Source organism: Carassius auratus, chromosome 37 (assembly GCF_003368295.1).
Source record: "Carassius auratus strain Wakin chromosome 37, ASM336829v1, whole genome shotgun sequence".
NCBI lineage: Eukaryota > Metazoa > Chordata > Actinopteri > Cypriniformes > Cyprinidae > Carassius > Carassius auratus.
Genome location: NC_039279.1, coordinates 12,807,400 through 12,827,661, shown reverse-complemented (window position 1 = coordinate 12,827,661; position 20,262 = coordinate 12,807,400). Strand labels below are relative to the sequence as shown.

Genomic DNA, 20,262 nt, shown 5'->3' with positions numbered 1-20,262 from the left:
AATACCCCGTTGGTTTATATCATTCTTCACAACAGTGTTAAATCCCTGCAAGCACTCACGGAAATGTCCCGTTTTAGCTTCAGACTTATCATAAATAATAGAGGTTAAGGATCTAAAGGCTATACAAACTTAAATCTGCCGTTTAAACGCACTCCACAGATAAAATGAGAGAAAGTCGACCGCGTTTTTAGAAAACGAAAGTGGTGGATTTGGATTGGATCAGTAGCTGCAAACCCCGATGATTTAAATTTATAAATGTAGAGGAGTTGGGAGATGTTTATTTTATTTTTTTAGCACTGTTTTCAAATTTTGTAATATTTCCAAATACAGTACATGAAGTATTAAAATAGACAATATATAAAATAAACAGTCTGACGCAAACAAGTAACATGAGGCTAATGGAAAATAAAGTAAATGGACATATTATAATATCTTGTAAAAAAAAAAAAAGAAGGTTATTTCATAAACTAAAATGGAATAAATAATTAGTTATGCTGTAAACACAACAGGAACGACGCGTAAAATTCCTACAGTCCATACAGGGACTGTATGGTCATCCCAGTAGGTAATAGTGGACCTGGACTCTACGTAGTCTTCGTTGGCTGTGTCTCAAAATCTTTGCGGCTGTCTACACAGACTGCATTTTCGGAGATCACAGACGCTCCAAAATACTGTCTGTAAACTCAGCGCACTCGGTTTCGAGACAGCCCCTGTGTCCACATTAATGTCATCATGATCAGCCCGGAGCTGCGCGGATCTGAGCGGTGAAACACAGACAGTACCAGACACGAATGGAGTGATCGGTCCGATAACGAGCATTTCCACTCACTCCCGTAGATGTCACGGCTGGCATACGTGGAAACACCACTCACTCCCGCTCATGAGACCAGTTGCAACACGGAATGACATGAAACGAGTACCGCTATTCACCGGAGCTAACTTTTTTTCCCCCATACTACGGTTTTCTTTTTTTCTTCTCCAGATCGGCTAGTTTTCTAGCTGCGTCAGCTAACCGTACACCGGGCTGTTTTAATGTAATTATTCACACGCCTTGACCATCGTACTCAAGGATCTTTCGGCTCATGAGGCATCGACGAACACACTCTCCACGTCCTAAAAACTGGGGTTTGAGGCCGACGCCACTAAAATGAAGAAACAGTTTAATCGGATGAGACAGCTCGCCAATCAAACAGTCGGCAGGCAAGTATAGTTTTATTGGGTTTTGCCCTCTCATGGATGTGCACGGACAGCTCTGACATGGTTTGATATTGTTGTTGTTATGTTGTCAAGGCGGTAGCTGCCCTAAAATATTCTTTTGCGATTTGCCGCTTAGTATAACTGCAAGTAAACTTTCTTCTTTCTTTTTTTTTTTTTTTTTTTTTTTTTACATTGTATATTTATATTACGTAATTTGTAAGACTACGTACTGAACTTTTTCGGCACTCTACTTTTGATTTGAATATTGACTGTTATACTGTTGCATTGTTACATTTGTAGCGGGCCCCTTAATATTGTAATAATTAATCTTAAATTGTAAATGGTTTAAGATAAGCTGTCTGATAAACTACTGTCCGGTTGTGAACGAATCATTCTATTGAGTCCGGTTTTTGCAATGAATCGGTTAAAGAAGATCTGGTATGAACGATTCGTTCATGAATCGACTGAACTGTTAGGAATTGTTTACAATTTACCAGTTGGTATAATAGCAATTTCCTAAATGGTAAATATTTTTCTTGTTATATTTTTCCTAGCTTGCGTTATACACGAGTTTATGCAGTTCTTTGACCTTAGACTCTTTTAGATACATTACCTTTTGTACATAATTACTTTAGAGTAGAGTAATGACTCGCTTGTGGCCTTATACTGTATATGCTGTGTCTGTAAAATAAAGTTTCTGATAAACTACTTGGGGCCAGATGTATGAACAAAGCCACTTATATTAATACTAAGAACTAGTTTGACCAACTAGCAGTTAACCAAGTGGTAATCAATCTTACTTTTTGGATTCAGATTAGAGCAGTATAATTTTTTACACAACTGACTTTACAAAGTTATCAGTTTTTGGAGGAAAAAAAACAGATGATTAACTTTTAAGACTAGCTATGCAGTTTAAAAATTTTTCTTATCTTAACCGATTTTAAAACTGTGGGAAACCACAGACAAGACAGTTCGACCAGTTTTTAGCCTTATAATCTTCTGGACCAGGGTTCGTACAAGGTGCTTAAAGTGCTAAGTGCTTGGGTTTTACTTTTTGAATTGTAAGTCCTCGAAAACCCTTGAAAACAGCCAGTTTTTTGAGAAGGTAACTGAAAAGTCAGTATATATGAAATAAGTGTTGTTATTTTTTTTTCCCTTGATAAAACAATATTTTTGCCAATATCAATTAAATTAACGATGCAGCGTGTCTGAAATAAATACAGAGCTGTTTTGCCTGGCCTTTAGCAGCGCAGGAGATACCGTGATATTACTCATTGAGGTAAAAAGTGGTCTTGCGATATTAGTATAAGTTGTGTTTGTGGTACAACTTTGATAGTGCTTGGATTATATTGTTCGGTCTTTTATTGCATGTGCTGTTGATTTGGGTATACAAAGTCTGAGATGGTTTGTGTTGCACTGTAATCATTTACAAGCATGGAGCGCATCTCCATTTCAGCAGCTCGGGGACACAAACTCTTCCTCAGAAACATGTTTAACATGTTCACATATGCTGTGAGTTTGTGGCCTCTTGCGGCCTCTGTGTGTGTGTGTTTATAATGCATAATATACTTAAGTTGGTTATGATCATATTTTGTTTAGTCATACTAAAGCCTGTTTTTCACTTTTGTCTGTTTGTGTTACTTAATAATATCAGATTACTCAAAAAAAAAAAATGTACAAAGGTAGTAAATAGCAATATGTGATGTGACGTCATACTTTAATACATCATGTTGGTGATGTCATGAATCAAAAAGTGATGTAATTGTTGAATCGTTTTTTTTTTTTTGAGTCTGTCTTCCAACACTACCGCAAATTTTTCCTCTTCATAGGTATATTGAGAACATCCTGGCTCTTTTTGAATGAGTCCTTTGAGCTCATACTTTGTATCCTACATTGAAATGGTATGTGCATGGTCATCACTTCTGACTCCTCTGACTGTTGATAAAGCCTCTAACTGCATTCTTCATTCTGCACAAGCTGCTTGAGGGTAAACGGACCTCTAAATTCTCAACATTCAGGGAGGTGTTCAAGCAATATATGCTGTTTTCCCCCCTCAAGTCAAACAATAGTTTGTTCACTTCAAGCCTTTTGAGTAGGCCTAATACAGATTTTAAATGAAGTTTCTATCAATTAGATAGAACTTTAAACTTTATTGAATAGGCCACATGATTAAAAGAACTGTAGGTAGATTCCTTTCTGTGATCTTGCTCAAATAGGCTAGATGGTATCAGAGATGACTAGGCTTTCACTGTTTTTTTGTTTTTTTTTAAACCAATCATAGCACGTTTACAAGGACGGATGCACTTGCAGCTATCAGCTTTGCTCATCTAACTGGTGGTTAACCTGACCTTTAGCATCCATGTCTGCAGCGTCATTCCCTTTAAATGTGTGCAATTCGATCAGCCACCGGAGACATTTGGCTAGCCTGATGACAATAGAATGGTATAAGTTGAGAAATGCCAGTAACTAGCTGTCTACTTGAGCCGAACTGGGGCTAGGCCATTCCTGTTCAGTTTTAAAGAAGATTTATAATTTTGTTGCAAAGTTTCGAAATACCAGGAACTTTACAGCCCCCTTAATCTTTCTAGGCCTCAAAAAAAATTACTGTCCGCTTTAAAGAGGGCGGTACATCCATCCACCACTAGACAGTCCAGTGTATTTTCCCAAAATTTGAGGTGTCAAATTATACTTTATATAAATGAAGATCTACATAGTAATGAACTTAAAAAGCATAATTTGGTATTAAAGAAATTACATTTCAAATATCAAGCATCAGACATCACAATAGTATTGTTCATAACCCTGGAAATAGTACCTGTAGGGACGAGACAATTATATGTTATATATTGTATATGATGCCTCTCCACTGTTGGTTGTAATATTGGTGAAGTAAATCCACACTTTGCTGAAGAAGTGTTCGTAAACTCTTGAGCAGCAACAACAGTACCATGTACTCTGCCATTGTTGTATTTGTTTGTTCGCGTTTGCCTTTAAAATCGACACATTCTGTGCATGTCTACATAACTAGAGGTCGACCAATATGGGTTATTTCACTGGCTGATGCTGATGCTGAAATGTATAAATCAGGGCAGCCAATGGCCAATATATGTGGCCGATTTTTTTTTGGTCCGATATGTTTGCCCGATTTTCTTTTTTTTTTTTCATTCATCTTATAAAAGTGAGTTTAAGCAAATTATTATTGCAGGGTACAAGATAGTAATAGTAGTAGTAGCCCAATTTAGCGTAATAATACATGGCTCAAAACTTAAGCACCTTCTCAAAACAGTTCTGAATCATGCTTTTTGTTTATGTTACTGACAGACACCAGTGTAACCCACAGACTGCAAATTAATTTGTTGGAGCGCAGATATAGCTGTTTCCCCAGTAGCGGCTGTAATAAAATAAGTGCTGTTCACAAGCGCTACTTTATCAGGCATTACAGGAAAGACGAAGTTAAAATGACATCGAAGCTTTTTTGAGGACGGTCAGATCTTTTCGAAGATACATTCATATGAAAACACCCGCGCTTTTAAATTGAATATGAAGCTCTCATTTTATTCAACGAAGTATAAGCCTTTGGAAGATCTATTTGTGGCGGTCAGTTTTTGATATATTGACGAGCCTTCACAAATAACTCAATTTATAGGAAACACTAGACACTGCTATAAGTCAAGTGGCCATAGTGATAACAAAAATAAAAGATTTCACGCACATTACAGAGTCTGCTGCTCATAACTGCTAGAGTGCACTGACCACAAGCGATGACATCGTGGAGGATATTGTCGGACCTACATACACATTTCATGAGGAAAGTGTGTGTCAATTATGCAAATGATTTGTTTCACTCATAGTATGAATCAGCCTTATCTGCAGCACAAATCGGCCGATCAATCGGTTAACCTTTGTACCTAACCTGTACTACGCACGCGCACGACGTCACCATTTTCAAAGATTCCCGTTTTGGGAGTTTATACTTACACCATAACGGTGACGTTTTCAAAAATTTGCACTGAAACCTGTTTCAAAAATATGCGTTTTCAGTCCACAAAAGGCCGTTGTCAAACAGTAACGCATAAGAAGTTTACAGTTTTTGGCTGAAAATGTTGTCGTGTAAACTGACCTAATATCCATTCAAATAATATGTCCATTAACAAACTGTGCTATTAGGTAAGGCATTTGACCGTACATAGTGAATCTGTTATTAAATCCTACTGCTGAAAGGTCCATGATCTGACAAAGTCCTTCTGACGTGACCTGTAATCTTCCATTCATTTATGATAGGGTCTGTAAAATAATTTTTAGAACGTTTATAATGTTACAAAATATGTTTATTCTCTAATACATGCTCTTCTTTGTGAACTTTGATCATCAAAGAACCCTAAAAAAATATATATATATATAACTTTTTTCCACAAATATATTAAACATTTTTTACGATTTTCTATAATAATATTATAACATCTACAGTTTTTTTTTTAATCTTGATAAAATAAAATAAAAATCTTACCAACCCCAAACATTTGAATGGTAGTGAAACCAATTTTTGACTGCGGGTTGTATTGTTTTATTTTACTTTTGTTTCTCATTAACATATTTGTATAGTCAAAGCCGTTTGCTAAATAATATGGAAACATTAAAAGCCCGTCATTGAATACTGCCCTGTAAACACAAATGTTTTACATGTGGATAAAAGCGATTCAGCTGGAATTCTCATCTCTTCCTGAATTTATTTTCGAAACGTAAATCACTTCAGAGTGATGCAGAAAGCAGACTTGAAGTGGTTGAGGTTCGGACACACATGGGGTGGAAGCGGGGGGGTGTTGTTGAGGTGGCTGGGTGCAGGTCTCAGCAGGTCCCATGGTTCCTGTGATTGTGAGGAGGCAGTACACTGTGTTCGGCATGCAACCCCTCAAAGGAAATCTCTCCTTATTCTCTTTTTAAACAGGAAGACGTACTGAGGAAGTTACATTTCTATGAATGAAATCAAAGAATCAAGAGGCAGATCCAGTGGCGATCTAGGTTTTAAACCGTGTGACATAAGATTCTACCCAACAATCTACGGCTTGCTTGTGCATAGCACCTTCCCAAGGCACATTAGTGCCACTTTACCTCACAGTTTATCAGAAGACTAGAACCACCTGCCAGTTTGCTGATGATGCAGATCTATTGTCGGCTCAGATTTTCCACTGGCCTCAGGTGCTTTGTTTGAGGGAAAGCATTATTGTTGTAATTAAAGTAAAAGCATGGCTGTTTTAATAGACAGTTACAGAAATCAAGCAGTCAGTGCAAAGGTTTTTACAGTGGCTGGCTACCATATCTGCTCTTAATCAGTTTCTTTATCAAATGCTGTTGATATCAGTAAGTAGTGCATGGCTCAAACCATGATAATGTGATTAAGGGAATAAACTTGCCACTTATCTGAATATAACATACAAATAAGGATTATATGAGATAAAATATGACCCTGGAACACAAAACCAGTCTTAAGACGGTGGGGTATATTAGCAAAAGCCAAAAAAAACAAAACATTGTATTGGTCAAAATTATCATTTTTTCTTTCATGCCAAAAATCATTAGGATATTAAGTAAAGATCATGTTCCATAAGGATATTTTGTAAATATATCAATACTTAATTTTTGATTAGTAATATGCATTGCTAAGAATTCATTTGGCGACTTTCTCAGTATTTAGATTTTTTTGCACTCAAAAAAAACCCCCTAAAAATTCTTTCACATTGTTGCAAAATATATATATTTTCAAACAAATGCTGTTCTTTAGAACTTTCTATTTATAAAAGAATTGTGAGAAATGTGTCATGGTTATCACAAAAATAGTAAGCAGCTGTTTTCAACTGATAATAATAATTGTTTCTTGAGCACCAAATCAGCATTTGGTAGCGGGATTTCTGTTGGATTTTGTGAAGAAGACTGTATGGCTGCTCGAATTCAGCTTTACTTTCACAGAAATAAATTGCATTTAATTTATTATAAATAAACATTTTAGATTAAAATAAGATCATTGTGTTTTATAATATTACTGTTTTAACTGTATTTTTGATCAATTGCTAGCCTAAAAGTGGCTGGAGAACGCTCTGGAAACCATTTATTCTCAGTTCTGCTTTACATGTGACATCAAGAGCTTGATTCAGACACACTGTTAAGATGTCTGGAGCTCAATCTGGATCGGTTACAGTGTTGTAGGCTCTTTTTCTTGTCCTCCTGTGTTAATTGAAAGCAGCTGTCCTCCACTGTCACGAGGATACAACTGCCGTCCAGTTTTGCCAGAAGCAGGAACTGGGGCTGAGATGAGATGTGTGGGTAACTTGGCAGGATAAAGGAAGACATGAAACGGTAAAGAATCAGAGTCTTGAGTTTTGACAGATCAATTTTCAGTTATTCAGACCCTGTATTCTGCTTTAACCACATTAGTCAATCTTCATTAGAAGCTTATGGCAATCATCTCTGCTTGATTGTTCCTCATTAATTACATTGGTAATAAATGTTTTATTACTATCATGATAACTAAAAGAAAACATAAGGTCTTAAAAGCACCATAATTAACGGTCAAGCCAGCATTGGCGATAGTCTTGCCAGTACATGTATACATGACAAAGGCATGCTTTTACATCTGGAGTTTTTAGAATGGTTGAAACACATAAAATGAAATTAATAATTGTAAAAAGAGACTGCTCAGTAGTTTTGGCCACGAGCATTGAATATTACAACGGATTTCTATTTGAAAAATATGCTGTCATTTTGAACTTTGTTTGTTAAAGAATTTAAAAAAAATGAATGATGGTTTCCAAAACATATTTGCAGCACGGCTGTTTTCAACATTAAAAATAATATGAAATGTTTCACCAAAGTGACTTCGAAGTGGCTGCAAGATATTGGGAAAAACATATTGTGATATGAAATCTAATCAAATTTTTTCTTACAAACAAAAATGGGGTGAGCACACTTACATTCTCATGTTAAATGATTTAAACATCGAAACCATTGTGTCAATTAATTAATTAATATGCACGACGGAGAGAGAGCAAGACAGCGCTAGTGTTGTTTGAAGACGGTGAGTGTGCAGCCGGGGCTCGCTTGCTCACTCGCACTCGCTCTCTCTCTATCTCTCTCTCTCTCTCTCTCTCTCTCTCTCTCTCCCTCTCACTCGCACTCGCTCTCTCTCTATCTCTCTCTCTCTCTCTGCCCTGTCAAAACTTTCACTCTATGATGGTTAATGTGCAATTAATCCGCGAATCACATTCGTCAAGGGCCGGGGAGCAGCTGGCCCATACAGTTAATGAATAGCGGATCAACTACGACAGCCTACATCCCACATCCTGCGATGTGACTATCGTGGATTCGTACATCGCGATATCGATGCTTAAACGACACATCGTGCAGCCCTACTTGCTAGAGCATTTTCTGAAGGATTTTTTCACAATGAAGACTAAAGTAATCGCTGCTGAAATTTCACCTTTTTCACCACAGGAATAAATTACAGTTTACAATATATTAAAAATAAGTTTTCATTTTAAATTGTAATAATATTTCACAATATTACATTTGACTGTATTTCTGAGTAAATAAATGCAGCTTTAATGAGAATAAGAGACTTCTTTAAAAAAAAAAAAATTTTCAATCACCAAAATGGTAGTGTATGGTACAATGTGGTAACTTAGTAAACCAATTAAATGTTTTACTGCAGCATGTTTATTTTCATGTTTAATGTAAGTTACTGAATCCAAGACACTGGCAAAAAAAAAGTATGTAAAACAATACCTTATAACTGCTGTCATCCTCTTGGAGAAAAAATAAGATGTTGTAAGAGTACAGTGAAACTAATACTCCAGGTTATGATGGGCAAGCTTACAGTATTGCATAACTTATGACATCCTCCATGCTTTTGAATGTTACAGTAGCCACAACAAAAAGTGCAGACAGAGACAGGCCCAACTGATACATTTCTGCAACGTTTTATTGCCACAGACTGTTGTATGAATTTTATGTTGATGTGAACTCCATAAATCCATTCTGTTCTCACGGTTTTCCCTGCACAGTCCTTTCTGATATTTACAGTAGCGCAAACACACAGTTTTTAGGTGAGGTCACACAACCTGTCTCTGAGTCATTGTTCTGAAACAGTAGTGTGATAGATGTTTGTGTGTGTTTGTGAACTGAGCCGGTGTTGTCCTCTCACATTCTCTGTCTCTGATAGACAGGACATAATCTGTGCCATGGTCAAAGCCCTCTATTAGTTTACTATTAATAGGGCCTTAACTATTTGTTCACAAGGCTGACAGTGGATGGCTAAAAATCCCTGGGAAAGTAAATGCCTGTCACTCCCATTTCGGACAGCTGCTTTCATTAGACAGACGGTCAGCTGTTGGCTTCTCCTAGACTTGACCATTGCAAGAATCTACAGTTGAATTTACAGTTTCAATTATTTCAAATACTTTGAAGGGCTGCAAGATTAATCATAATAAAACAGAAAGCGCTGTGTGTTTCAGAAAGAAGTGCGGCTCATCGTGTTTTTGCACACATGCAGCTCCTGATCCAGTGCTTTCAGCGTCTTAGTCCGGTCTGATTCATGTGAATGTAGATCCAGAATCACTTTTTTTTTTTGAAAAATATCAATTGGGTATTATTTCCCCCCGAATTGTAAAGTCCTACTACTTTACATTTGTTGTTTTGTGCAGTTTAAATAGATATGGGTTTCGTTTCTAATGATCTATTGTATTCTTTTACAGAGCGGAGAAAACCGAGGTCCTCAGTGATGACCTGTTACAGGTGACTGCTTTTTATTTCCATCTCTGTCTGCAGTGAAGCCATTCTGTTCTTTGGCTGTGATCCATTTACATTAACTGAAATGGTGGGAAACTAGTGAGTCATCGGGTAGAGAAAGGTGAAGTCACTGGTGTCAAACAAATACATTCCATTTAGTTTATTTTGGTCACATTCGAAGGAATGTTCTCTTCTGAATAAATGAGCGAAATGGACTGCGTCACGACACTTTTGCTGTCCTTATGTGAAACTGTCACTAGTGAAATTGTCAAAAAGTTTGGATGCCTTGGAAATTGTTTCAAATCAACCTCATTATCTTAACTATATTAACTTCAGCTAGTATTGTTTCTGTGAGCGTTATTTGACAGCTTGTTTATTGCACGTGATCGGCTGCATCTAAAATTATCTCTATGAGATGTTTGGACACAAAAAAAGTGAGAATTATGCTGACACCCCCCCCCCCCACACACACACACACACACACACCCCTCGTCACTCAGAGGGGCTTGGTTTTTATTCTGGGTTCTGGATTTTGCTCAGGGAGGATCACAGCGGTATCCCATCACCCCGTTCTGTCTGGACACCCGTGCCACTCACAGATGCATTCAGGGGACACTTTTGACAATCTTGAGCGTCTGGATAATGGCATCCTCCCAATTTGAAATGCATCCAGTTTTCCCTGATCGCATGTCCGGACAGGACGTTCCTGCCGCTTTCATTTTGCCAATGACTATTCAGTATTATAGTGGTGTTTCCACAATTTCTGAACATATTATAATATGTTCCGTTACATAAATAACATAGTTAATTGTTTCTGCATGTTTAGTCTGTCACTGGCTCGCCTGTTTTTAGTCTGTGACGGCAACAGGCAAACACTTAGACATCTCACACCAGATAATCCAAACAACTCCCCTCGAACAGGATCCCCCTCAGCAGAAAAAGCACCGACAATAACAGTTAGTGCTTCCCCTTGTTCCCATGCCAGGTAGTAAGCCCCTGTGCATTCTCATGCCGGAGACACCTGAGCGGAATGTACGCTTGACCCAGCTGCACTGGGACGGCTGTGAGAGAATGTTATGACGTAAAAATATGAGGAGGTGGAATTCCTGATCTGGGCTGTTTTTGAAACACAAGTCAGTTTTTTTGTCTCTCTTTCTCTCTCTCTCTCTCTCTCTCTCTCTCTCTCTCTCTCTCTCTCTCATTTGGATCTCTTTTCTCCTCCTCAGTGTTTGTTCAGTCATACCGCTCTCACAGTTCTGAAGTGTCATTCTCTTCATGGTTGTTTTTAGGGATGACATGTGTTCAAGCAGGCCTGCCCTGCTCACATCAAAAAGCTGACATGTCTGTCATGACACCAGTCTTAGACAGTGGCCTTCTGTTCTGACAAAACATACATGATGACACCCTCAATTTCTTCTAAGCACATTCCTGTTCAAATAAGAAGCCTATATAATAAATCTCTGTCAAAACAAAAATTAATACAATAGAACATTACACATATAATTTCACATTTGCCAGTTCCTATGGAGTTATACACTGTATTATTAATACAATTTATAAGATTATAAATGTTGAAACCTGAAAGACAGTATATATATATATATATTTCACCTAAAGGATCTAATCAACCAATCACAATATCTAATCAACCAATCACATGGCAGTTGCTTCAATGCATTTATGGGTGTGGTCCTGGTCAACACAATCTCCTGAACTCTGAAACTGAATGTCAGAATGGGAAAGAAAGGTGATTTAAGCAATTTTGAGCGTGGCATGGTTGTTGGTGCCAGACGGGCCGGTCTGAGTATTTCACAATCTGCTCAGTTACTGGGATTTTCACGCACAACCATTTCTAGAGTTTACAAAGAATGGTGTGAAAAGGGAAAAACATCCAGTATGCGGCAGTCCTGTGTGCGAAAATGCCTTGTTGATGCTAGAGGTCAGAGGAGAATGGGCCGACTGATTCAAGCTGATAGAAGAGCAACTTTGACTGAAATAGCCACTCGTTACAACCGAGGTATGCAGCAAAGCATTTGTGAAGCCACAACATGCACAACCTTGAGACGGATGGGCTACAACAGCAGAAGACCCCACCAGGTACCACTCATCTCCGCTACAAATAGGAAAAAGAGGCTACAATTTGCATGAGCTCACCAAAATAGGACAGTTGAAGACTGGAAAAATGTTGCCTGGTCTGATGAGTCTGGATTTCTGTTGAGACATTCAGATGGTAGAGTCAGAATTTGGCGTAAACAGAGTGAGAACATGGATCCATCATGGCTTGTTACCACTGTGCTGGCTGGTGGTGGTGGTGTAATGGTGTGGGGGATGTTTTCTTGGCACACTTTAGGCCCCTTAGTGCCAATTGGGTATAGTTTAAATGCCACGGCCTACCTGAGCATTATTTCTGACCATGTCCATCCCTTTATGACCACCATGTACCCATCCTCTGATGGCTACTTCCACCACCATGTCACAAAGCTCGAATCATTTCTAATTGGTTTCTTGAACATGACAATGAGTTCACTGTACTAAAATGGCCTCCACAGTCACCAGATCTCAACCCAATAGAGCATCTTTGGGATGTGGTGGAACTGGAGCTTTGTGCCCTGGATGTGCATCCCACAAATCTCCATCAACTGCAAGATGCTATCCTATCAATATGGGCCGACATTTCTAAAGAATGCTTTCAACACTTTGTTGAATCAATGACACATAGAATTAAGGCAGTTCTGAAGGTGAAAGGAGGTCAAACAAGGTATTAGTATGGTGTTCCTAATAATCCTTTAGGTGAGTGTATATATATAATCAGCTGCCTCCCCACTAATTATGATCATCACCTCCCCATCCCTTAATCACTGCCCTTCACCAGGCACCCGACAGGAGTGGGTGTGTGAGAGAGGAGGGGCGCTGGAGGAGTCAAGGCTGACGGCATGTGATGGGGCACACCTGACACAAATGGAGTCCCATCACCACCGCTGTTAAAATGCTGAGTGCACCAGTCTCTTCCCCCATGCATACACGCTGGTGTCCTCTTGGGTCATACAGGGACTCCTGCGCCAGAGTGTTTCAAAAACTGCTGATCTACTGGGATTTTCACACACACCCATCTCTAGGGGTTCACAGAGAATAGTCCCAAAAAAAGAAAATATCCAGTAAGTTGTGTGGACAAAAATGCCCAAACTGTGTAGAGATCATAGAAAGACAACAGTAACTCAAATAACCACTCGTTACAACCAAGGCATGCAGAATACCATCTATGATTTAATGTTGTTACAATCAACACATTTATTTCATATTTATTTAATTTAATTTTCCCTATAGAAATAAATTGGTAACTATTGTGAACAAAACCATGCAAAACAGAATGAAGTAGAAAAAGAGCGTATGGTTTGCATCTGTATTTTCTATTTATGACATCCCAGTGCTGCGCTCGTGCATCTAAATCTTATGTATCCTAACAGGGCAGACGAGTCATACTTGACTTCTTTATGTAAAGTAACATCTCTTTTTCATGCATCCACTGGGAGTGGTGTGATAAATCATGTTTGACCTTACCCCACCCTCAAGACTGTGGAAAGTGTTAAGCAACACCTGTTAATTGACACAAACCCTCAGGCTGTGATGACCTATGTCTAGTCTAAGGCTATCTGAAGGCTAAGATGTCATGCTGAATTTATGAAATCTGTTTCATGTCACAGAAGCTTCCCATGCATTATTGCATAACATGCCTTAGGCACTCTTTTACAGGCTGTATTCTTTCAACACAATGCATACGGGCTTTGCATTGAGTGGTAGCCAACAGCCATAGCTCAATAAGGATTGTCGGTTGTTATTGACATTTTGTTTTATTCTGAACAGATTGAGCGCCGTATGGAGTTGGTGCGAGTCGTTTCGCATAACACGCACAAAAAAATGGTTGCGTGTTTGCAGGGGCAGATAGGCACTGATGCTGAGAAGAGACATGTAAGGGCATAACAGTGCTTATGACTTCACAAAATGTCAGTCATCATCACATATTTTTATCTGCTTGAATTTGCGTGTAATATTTCCCCCTGGTTTTGCGTCACAGAAAAAGCTTCCACTAACAGCGCTGTCACAGGCCATGCAGGATGGCGGAAACCAGTTGGGGGAGGAGTCTCTGATTGGGTAATTGAATGACATCAACATTTAAATAGATATGAATCTATTTCCACCTATGTTGTTTAGATTATTAATGGATTAGTTCATTCTATCATTTAAATATTTGGGTTTTTGTTGGTATGTTATTGTGTCAGTGCATTTCTCAAATTTATTTAAATGTTTGGGATCAGGTGAGATTTTTTTTTTTTTTTAAAGAAATTAATACTTTTATTCGGATGCATTAAATTGATCAAAAATGACAGTAAATGACATAATGTTAAATAAAAATAAATGCTGTCATTACATAAATATTTCAAAATGTGTTGAAATAGAAAATTTATTTTCAGCTGTAATAATATTTCACAGTATTACTATATAATTAATCAAATAGATGCAGCCTTGGTGAACATGAGTGACTACTTTCAAAAACATTAAAAAAAACGTACCTACCCCAAACTTTTAAACGGTAGTTTGTATTTAATTTCTTATATGCAGGAAAATGATGGAGATGTGCGGAGATGCCGGGAACAGACTGGCCTCTGAACTAATGCAGCATGAGATGAACATTGAAAAGGAGATCTTAGACCCCCTCAATCAGCTAGCTGAGGTACAAACAAAACTCGCCTTCAGAGACTATGCATGCTTATTTCACCAATTTAACATTTAGAGCACCTTTGCTGGATTTCAATGTCAGACACTTATTGGTTATCTTACAGTAATATGGAAATTATTGGTATCGGCCAGAGTTTTAATAGTGACACATACCTAATCTTATTCTTTTGTCAGGTGGACATTCCTAACATCCTGAAACAGAGACGGCAGTTAGCCAAACTGGTGCTGGACTATGACTCTGCCCGAGCAAGGTGAGGTTTCTGTCAAACATCTTGACTTCTTAATTTATATTATATATATTATATTCTTTATTACCTTAGTTTATAACTGAAACGGTCTCTTCACAGGTGGTTGCAGGCGACCAAGTCCATAATCTCAGGAACAAACACACAAGCACTGACAGCCAAAGCAGACTCACTTAAAGAAGAAGTCGATGAAGCTATGAACAAAATGGAGCTGTGTAAGGTACTGATGTGCAACATGCCTAAACATGTTTTACCCTTGTGAGTTGCTTAGTTATGGATTTTACACCAACGTATGGTCGCAGGGGCATAAGAACAATCACATCATACAGCTCATTGTCTTGGTTGATTAACAACAATTAGATGACATAACATTTGCTTAGTTTGATTTGCTGATTGAAAGGTAGGTTTTTGCTAGTCATGAGGATTACCAGTTAGCCAAGCATATTGAAACTCTCAACATATATTGTTTATGAAGGGTGTGCAGATTTTGAGATTTCTAAAAAAAATTGTATATAGTCATGGAAGTATGGAGGCAGTAAGATCTTTTTTTTATATATATATTTTTTTTTAAGAATTTTTTTTAATGTTATATTTGTGTTTCTAATAAATTGTATTTTATTTTATTTTTATTCATCGAAGTATCTTACATTTTCCAGAAAATGTCAAGTCACCTTTATTTGTATAGAGCTTCATACAATACTGGTGGTGTCAAAGCAGCATTACAGTGTTAAACAGGAAAATAGTGTGTCAATAATGCAAGAAGATTATAACAGGGTCATTTTTGGGTGGTGTTGGCGCAGTGGATAAGTCATTCTAAGTAGATTTATGATTCAGTGATGTCATGATCCAGCTCTCTTCCAGTAGTATCTGTGCAATCAGTCAAGAGTCCCCAACTAGCAACCGTATCTAAAGTGCTAGAAAAGAGAGAGTCAATAGTTTCTGTGACACCATCAAGTTTTGTTGAGCTATTGGATATTCTTAGAAATTGAGACAAATCAGGAAGATTGTTTACAAAGGGAATAAACCATATTATAAAATATAAAAAAATAAAATAATTATTTTTAAGTTATTTTAATCTCAAAAAGATATGTTTTTATCTCAAATAAGGCTAGACATCAGTCAGCTTAATTCAAAGTTCATCTGCCCTGTGGCAGAACCATTGATCTGTTGTTATAACTGCAAAAATCTGATAAACAGTGTTGTAATTCTAGATAATTTTTTCTTTCTGACTGAAAAGTCGTTTTTGGTAAACGGAGACATGAAATAAAGTTTCAAACCTGCGTCACCTGCATGAGCAATTAAGGCTCAGTTTGTGTGTTCCTGTTTGGCATGGGTCTAATTTTCGGGGAACACATTACTGATAAAATGTATAGCATTGAGTATAAGTGAATTTGGATAAAAGCATCTGCCAGATGCATAATGTAACGTGTCAAGAGCATGTGGCTAATTGCTGTGCTTTTTTCCTGTAATATCCAATTTCTCTATCTGAAACAATTCTACACATTCAGAGTCAAACCATTAGTTTCAGTCGTGTGTTTTTGTTCAGGATCAACTTTCGGCAGACATGTACAATTTCTTCTCAAAGGAGGCAGACTATGCCCGCTACTACGTAATGGTAAGAATTTTTTAGTTTGTCATCCATTTGTTGAATAACTCAGTTGCTCTGTTTATTCCTGTTCAGTTCCATGTTTGTTCTGCCCATTGTTCATTCTACTGTGAGTCCCTCCTTCCTCAATGTCTGTCCTGTTCTCAGTTATTAGAGGCACAAGCAGATTATCACAGAAAATCGCTCACCTTGCTTGAGAGCGTCCTGCCTACCATTCAAGCTCAACAAGGTAATGGCACAAGTTTTTATTGCTGTGTATCTGAAATAACTAAAAGTGAAACCTAATTTGCCTCTAGGGACTAATAGACTTCTCTAAAACGACATAGTTTCATATATGACTAGTTGACTAAATGGTCTTAAAGGGATAGTTCACAAGTTGTATCATCAGGTATTCACAATCATGTTGCTCCTGACCTGCATAAAGTTGTTTCTTCTGTGGAACATAAAACAAATTATTCTGATGAATGTTTCATCTGTGTTTGTCCATACAATGAAGGTCAGTGGGGTCCAACATTTGTCCCATTGATTTTTAGTGTGTGGGAAAAAAAAAAACACAAATAAATATTATATATAACTAATAAGTGGCAGAAAGAATGGGATGGAAATAAAAATAATAAGCTGTATGAGATAAACCCTAGTATAAAAAGAAGTAGCTTCTATAATTTTAAATCAAGACATGATCAAGTTGTCTTTACTAGGTGTAGACTGGGGCATTCAAGACTTACCCATGGGTATTTATTAATAGGCGAAGTTCCTCCTTTATGTCTTTCATGTAAAGTTCCTTTGACTGATTTTTATGATGCTGCCAGAAAATGCTTTTATTGGGTCAACTATGCCTTTAAGGAAAATCTGAATGTTTTTTTACACAATTTGTATGTTTTTTCTGAGACAAGCTGATCAATGCTCGGAAAAATATACAAAAGTAGCAACCAAAGCTGGTTTTTAGATGAGCCTTTGTGGACCAATATGACCATACTTGGTGACTACAAATGAAACAAAAAAGACATAAATTTATCCTGATGGTGTTTTCCAGTGATTTTTCTGCGCCGTCCTCATAGACTCTTAATTGTTTTCATTCTCATTTGTGCCAGGAAATCTGGCGCTTGAGTGCTATAAATTGTTGTTGTGATATTTTCATCTGAGACAGACTTGCTGTCTCAGCATGTGGCCCATGACTAATATTTCTCACATCTCACCCACCTGGTTCTTCTGCCTTTTTAAGAAACAGTAAGAAAGAAAAAAATATGGGGACTTGACAGCAGGATGTAGTGTTGTGTTTATAGGAGTTTGTCTTGATGAATCACAGACGAATGCTCCTTTTGAGAGTGTGATGCTTTCAATTAATGCTGCTAGTGAACACTTTTTAAAACAAAGGTATTTATACTTTCCCGATAGATTCGTGGACGGAGAAGCCAGCGTTTGGAACGGCTCTGGACGAGCATCTGAAGCGCAGTGGCAGAGAGATCGCACTGCCTATAGAGGCCTGCGTTATGATGCTGCTGGAGACTGGAATGAAAGAAGAGGTACGGCGGGACCACTTACATGTTTAAACAATGCATCAATCATCCACGTCAAATATTATATTGCTGATCTGCCACAGTAATTTTTCCAAATCCGTTCAAGGCAGTTTGCAAATGTTTTCAGTTATTGAACCATAATACAAATATTGTTCAACCTTTAATACTGTTCACATTGTACAGTCATGTCTCTAAAAATGCTACTGCAGCTATCCAACAAAACAAAACCTTTAGAAGGTGAATTTGGGTTTTGGATTTTAACCTAAATTTGCTTGTATACGTCTTAACGTTTATCGTTCTCCAGGGTCTCTTCAGAATAGCTGCAGGAGCCTCTAAACTGAAGAAGCTGAAGGCAGCTCTGGATTGCTCCACCTCACAGCTGGAGGAGTTTTACTCCGACCCACATGCCGTTGCTGGTATGTTCTGTATGTTCAGTAATATGTCATTCACACCTAATGAATGTTAATTTAAAACCGCACTCTTCGGATTTAAGGGGCATTAAAGTCGTATCTCAGAGAGCTGCCTGAACCTTTGATGACTTACCAGTTGTATGACGAGTGGATCCAGGCATCCAAGTAAGCCATCTTGCAGGACTTCACATGAAGTTTTAAATGAATCTTGTATTGTTTGTGTTTTTAATTACTGGGGTTTTACTTTGTCAAGTGTCCCTGACCCAGACAAACGGTTACAAGCTTTGTGGGTTACCTGCAATCAGTTACCAAAAAACAACAAGGCAAACTTCAGGTAGGTTTTTAACTACATCTTCATGTGATGTGCAATCAGCTTGTGCCAAGTTCTGGGGCTCCATGTATGAAATGGCACAAACTGTATCCTTAAATGTTTCAGAATTATTGAAGTTTTATTGTAAATCGTCTGCAGAAATGAACATTAACTAAGATCAATAAATGCTGTAGAAGTATTGTTCATGCTTGGTTCATGTTAACTAATACAGGTAACTACTCTTAACTAATGAACCTTATTGTAAAGTGTTACCATTTATTTTAAGGATGTTCAGAAAAAATATTAATTTATTTCTGCAGTATAAAAAAAAAATCTGACATCAGTAGATCACTGAAAGAACCTGTTTGTACATCAGGACTAGGACTACATTAAAATATTGTTTCTAAATTGCGGTCTTCTGATTTAGACTTTTTTTTTCTCTCTGTTTTACAGGTACCTTGTTAAGTTCCTCGCTAAGCTTGCACAGGAAAGTGACATTAACAAGATGACCCCCAGCAACATTGCCATTGTCCTTGGACCCAATCTGCTCTGGGCCAAAACCGAGGGGTCAGAATATTTTGCAGTATCCAGCAAACAAGTTAATATATGTAATTGTGCCTTGTTTAAACTCTTCTCTCTTTATCTACAGGAGCCTAGCAGAAATGGCTGCTGCAACCTCTGTGCATGTAGTTACTATAATTGAACCCATCATTCAGCACGCAGATTGGTTTTTCCCTGAGGGTATGGGCCATAAAGCTTTAAATAGATAGTATTTACCAATGAAAAAAAGTATTGCTGTCAGTTTTAAGATTAACCTGTTTCTTGTTATTCCTTCAGATGTGGATTTTAATGTGTCCGGCATGTTTTCTATGCCTGCACCCCTGCCAAACAACGTCAACCACCTGACCCCGCCAGATTATGACTCGGGCACCATAGAAAGGAAGAGACCTGGCAGCATGGTGGGCCCAGATGGTGAATTGCCCCGGAGAGACAGGTAAAACTTTACACAAAGTTTTAGTTAACAGTTTGATTTCATAAATCAGTTTTCATCTTCCTTCACAAAGATCTGCAATAAAGTTGATTTAGAATGCCGTTAAACTGATCAATTAACTTTAATTAAGCAATTAAAATAGCATTAACCTCTCCTGTGTTGTCCGTTCTACTGATAAAACTCCTGCTTTTTCCTTTTGACCCTGCTATGCATGTGGTCTAAATGGGATTTCTACCAATGCAGATTACCCTCTTGGTTTCTGTGGTGTCGCTTTCTTGGGAACTTATTAGCATTAGTGGTATCTCTGCTGTCTCTTCTTTCTGTAGCTCTGCTAATAAATTAATGGACCACAATCCTCGTAGAGGCAATACTGTACCTAGAAAGCAGCACGCTTCACCTGCCTTCCAGCCCCCGCTGCCCCCTGTGGAGGCTGCAGGTATTGCAGGGGGTCAGCCCATGGCTGAACTCCTGCTC

The 20,262-nt window shown here is 37.9% G+C and overlaps 1 protein-coding gene across 2 annotated transcripts in view; it reads left to right on the top strand.

Moving 5' to 3' along the window:
* Positions 1-566: 566 nt before the first annotated feature.
* The window catches only part of LOC113056252 (rho GTPase-activating protein 17-like), a 25,504-nt gene continuing 5,808 nt past the window's right edge, over positions 567-20,262 (top strand). Inside the window, exons 1-17 of one of the 2 annotated variants that reach the window (XM_026222878.1) lie at positions 567-1,200; positions 9,942-9,981; positions 13,837-13,941; positions 14,048-14,124; positions 14,593-14,704; positions 14,884-14,960; positions 15,057-15,174; positions 16,501-16,569; positions 16,708-16,789; positions 17,956-18,083; positions 18,382-18,493; positions 18,571-18,652; positions 18,741-18,821; positions 19,251-19,364; positions 19,447-19,538; positions 19,635-19,791; positions 20,115-20,262. The exon at positions 20,115-20,262 is cut by the window's right edge and continues 116 nt beyond it. In XM_026222878.1, coding sequence (XP_026078663.1) covers positions 1,148-1,200; positions 9,942-9,981; positions 13,837-13,941; positions 14,048-14,124; positions 14,593-14,704; positions 14,884-14,960; positions 15,057-15,174; positions 16,501-16,569; positions 16,708-16,789; positions 17,956-18,083; positions 18,382-18,493; positions 18,571-18,652; positions 18,741-18,821; positions 19,251-19,364; positions 19,447-19,538; positions 19,635-19,791; positions 20,115-20,262 — 1,647 coding nt within the window. In that variant the 5' untranslated portion in view covers positions 567-1,147. The remainder of the gene's footprint in view (positions 1,201-9,941; positions 9,982-13,836; positions 13,942-14,047; positions 14,125-14,592; positions 14,705-14,883; positions 14,961-15,056; positions 15,175-16,500; positions 16,570-16,707; positions 16,790-17,955; positions 18,084-18,381; positions 18,494-18,570; positions 18,653-18,740; positions 18,822-19,250; positions 19,365-19,446; positions 19,539-19,634; positions 19,792-20,114) is intronic. The other variant, XM_026222879.1, reaches the window with a different exon arrangement.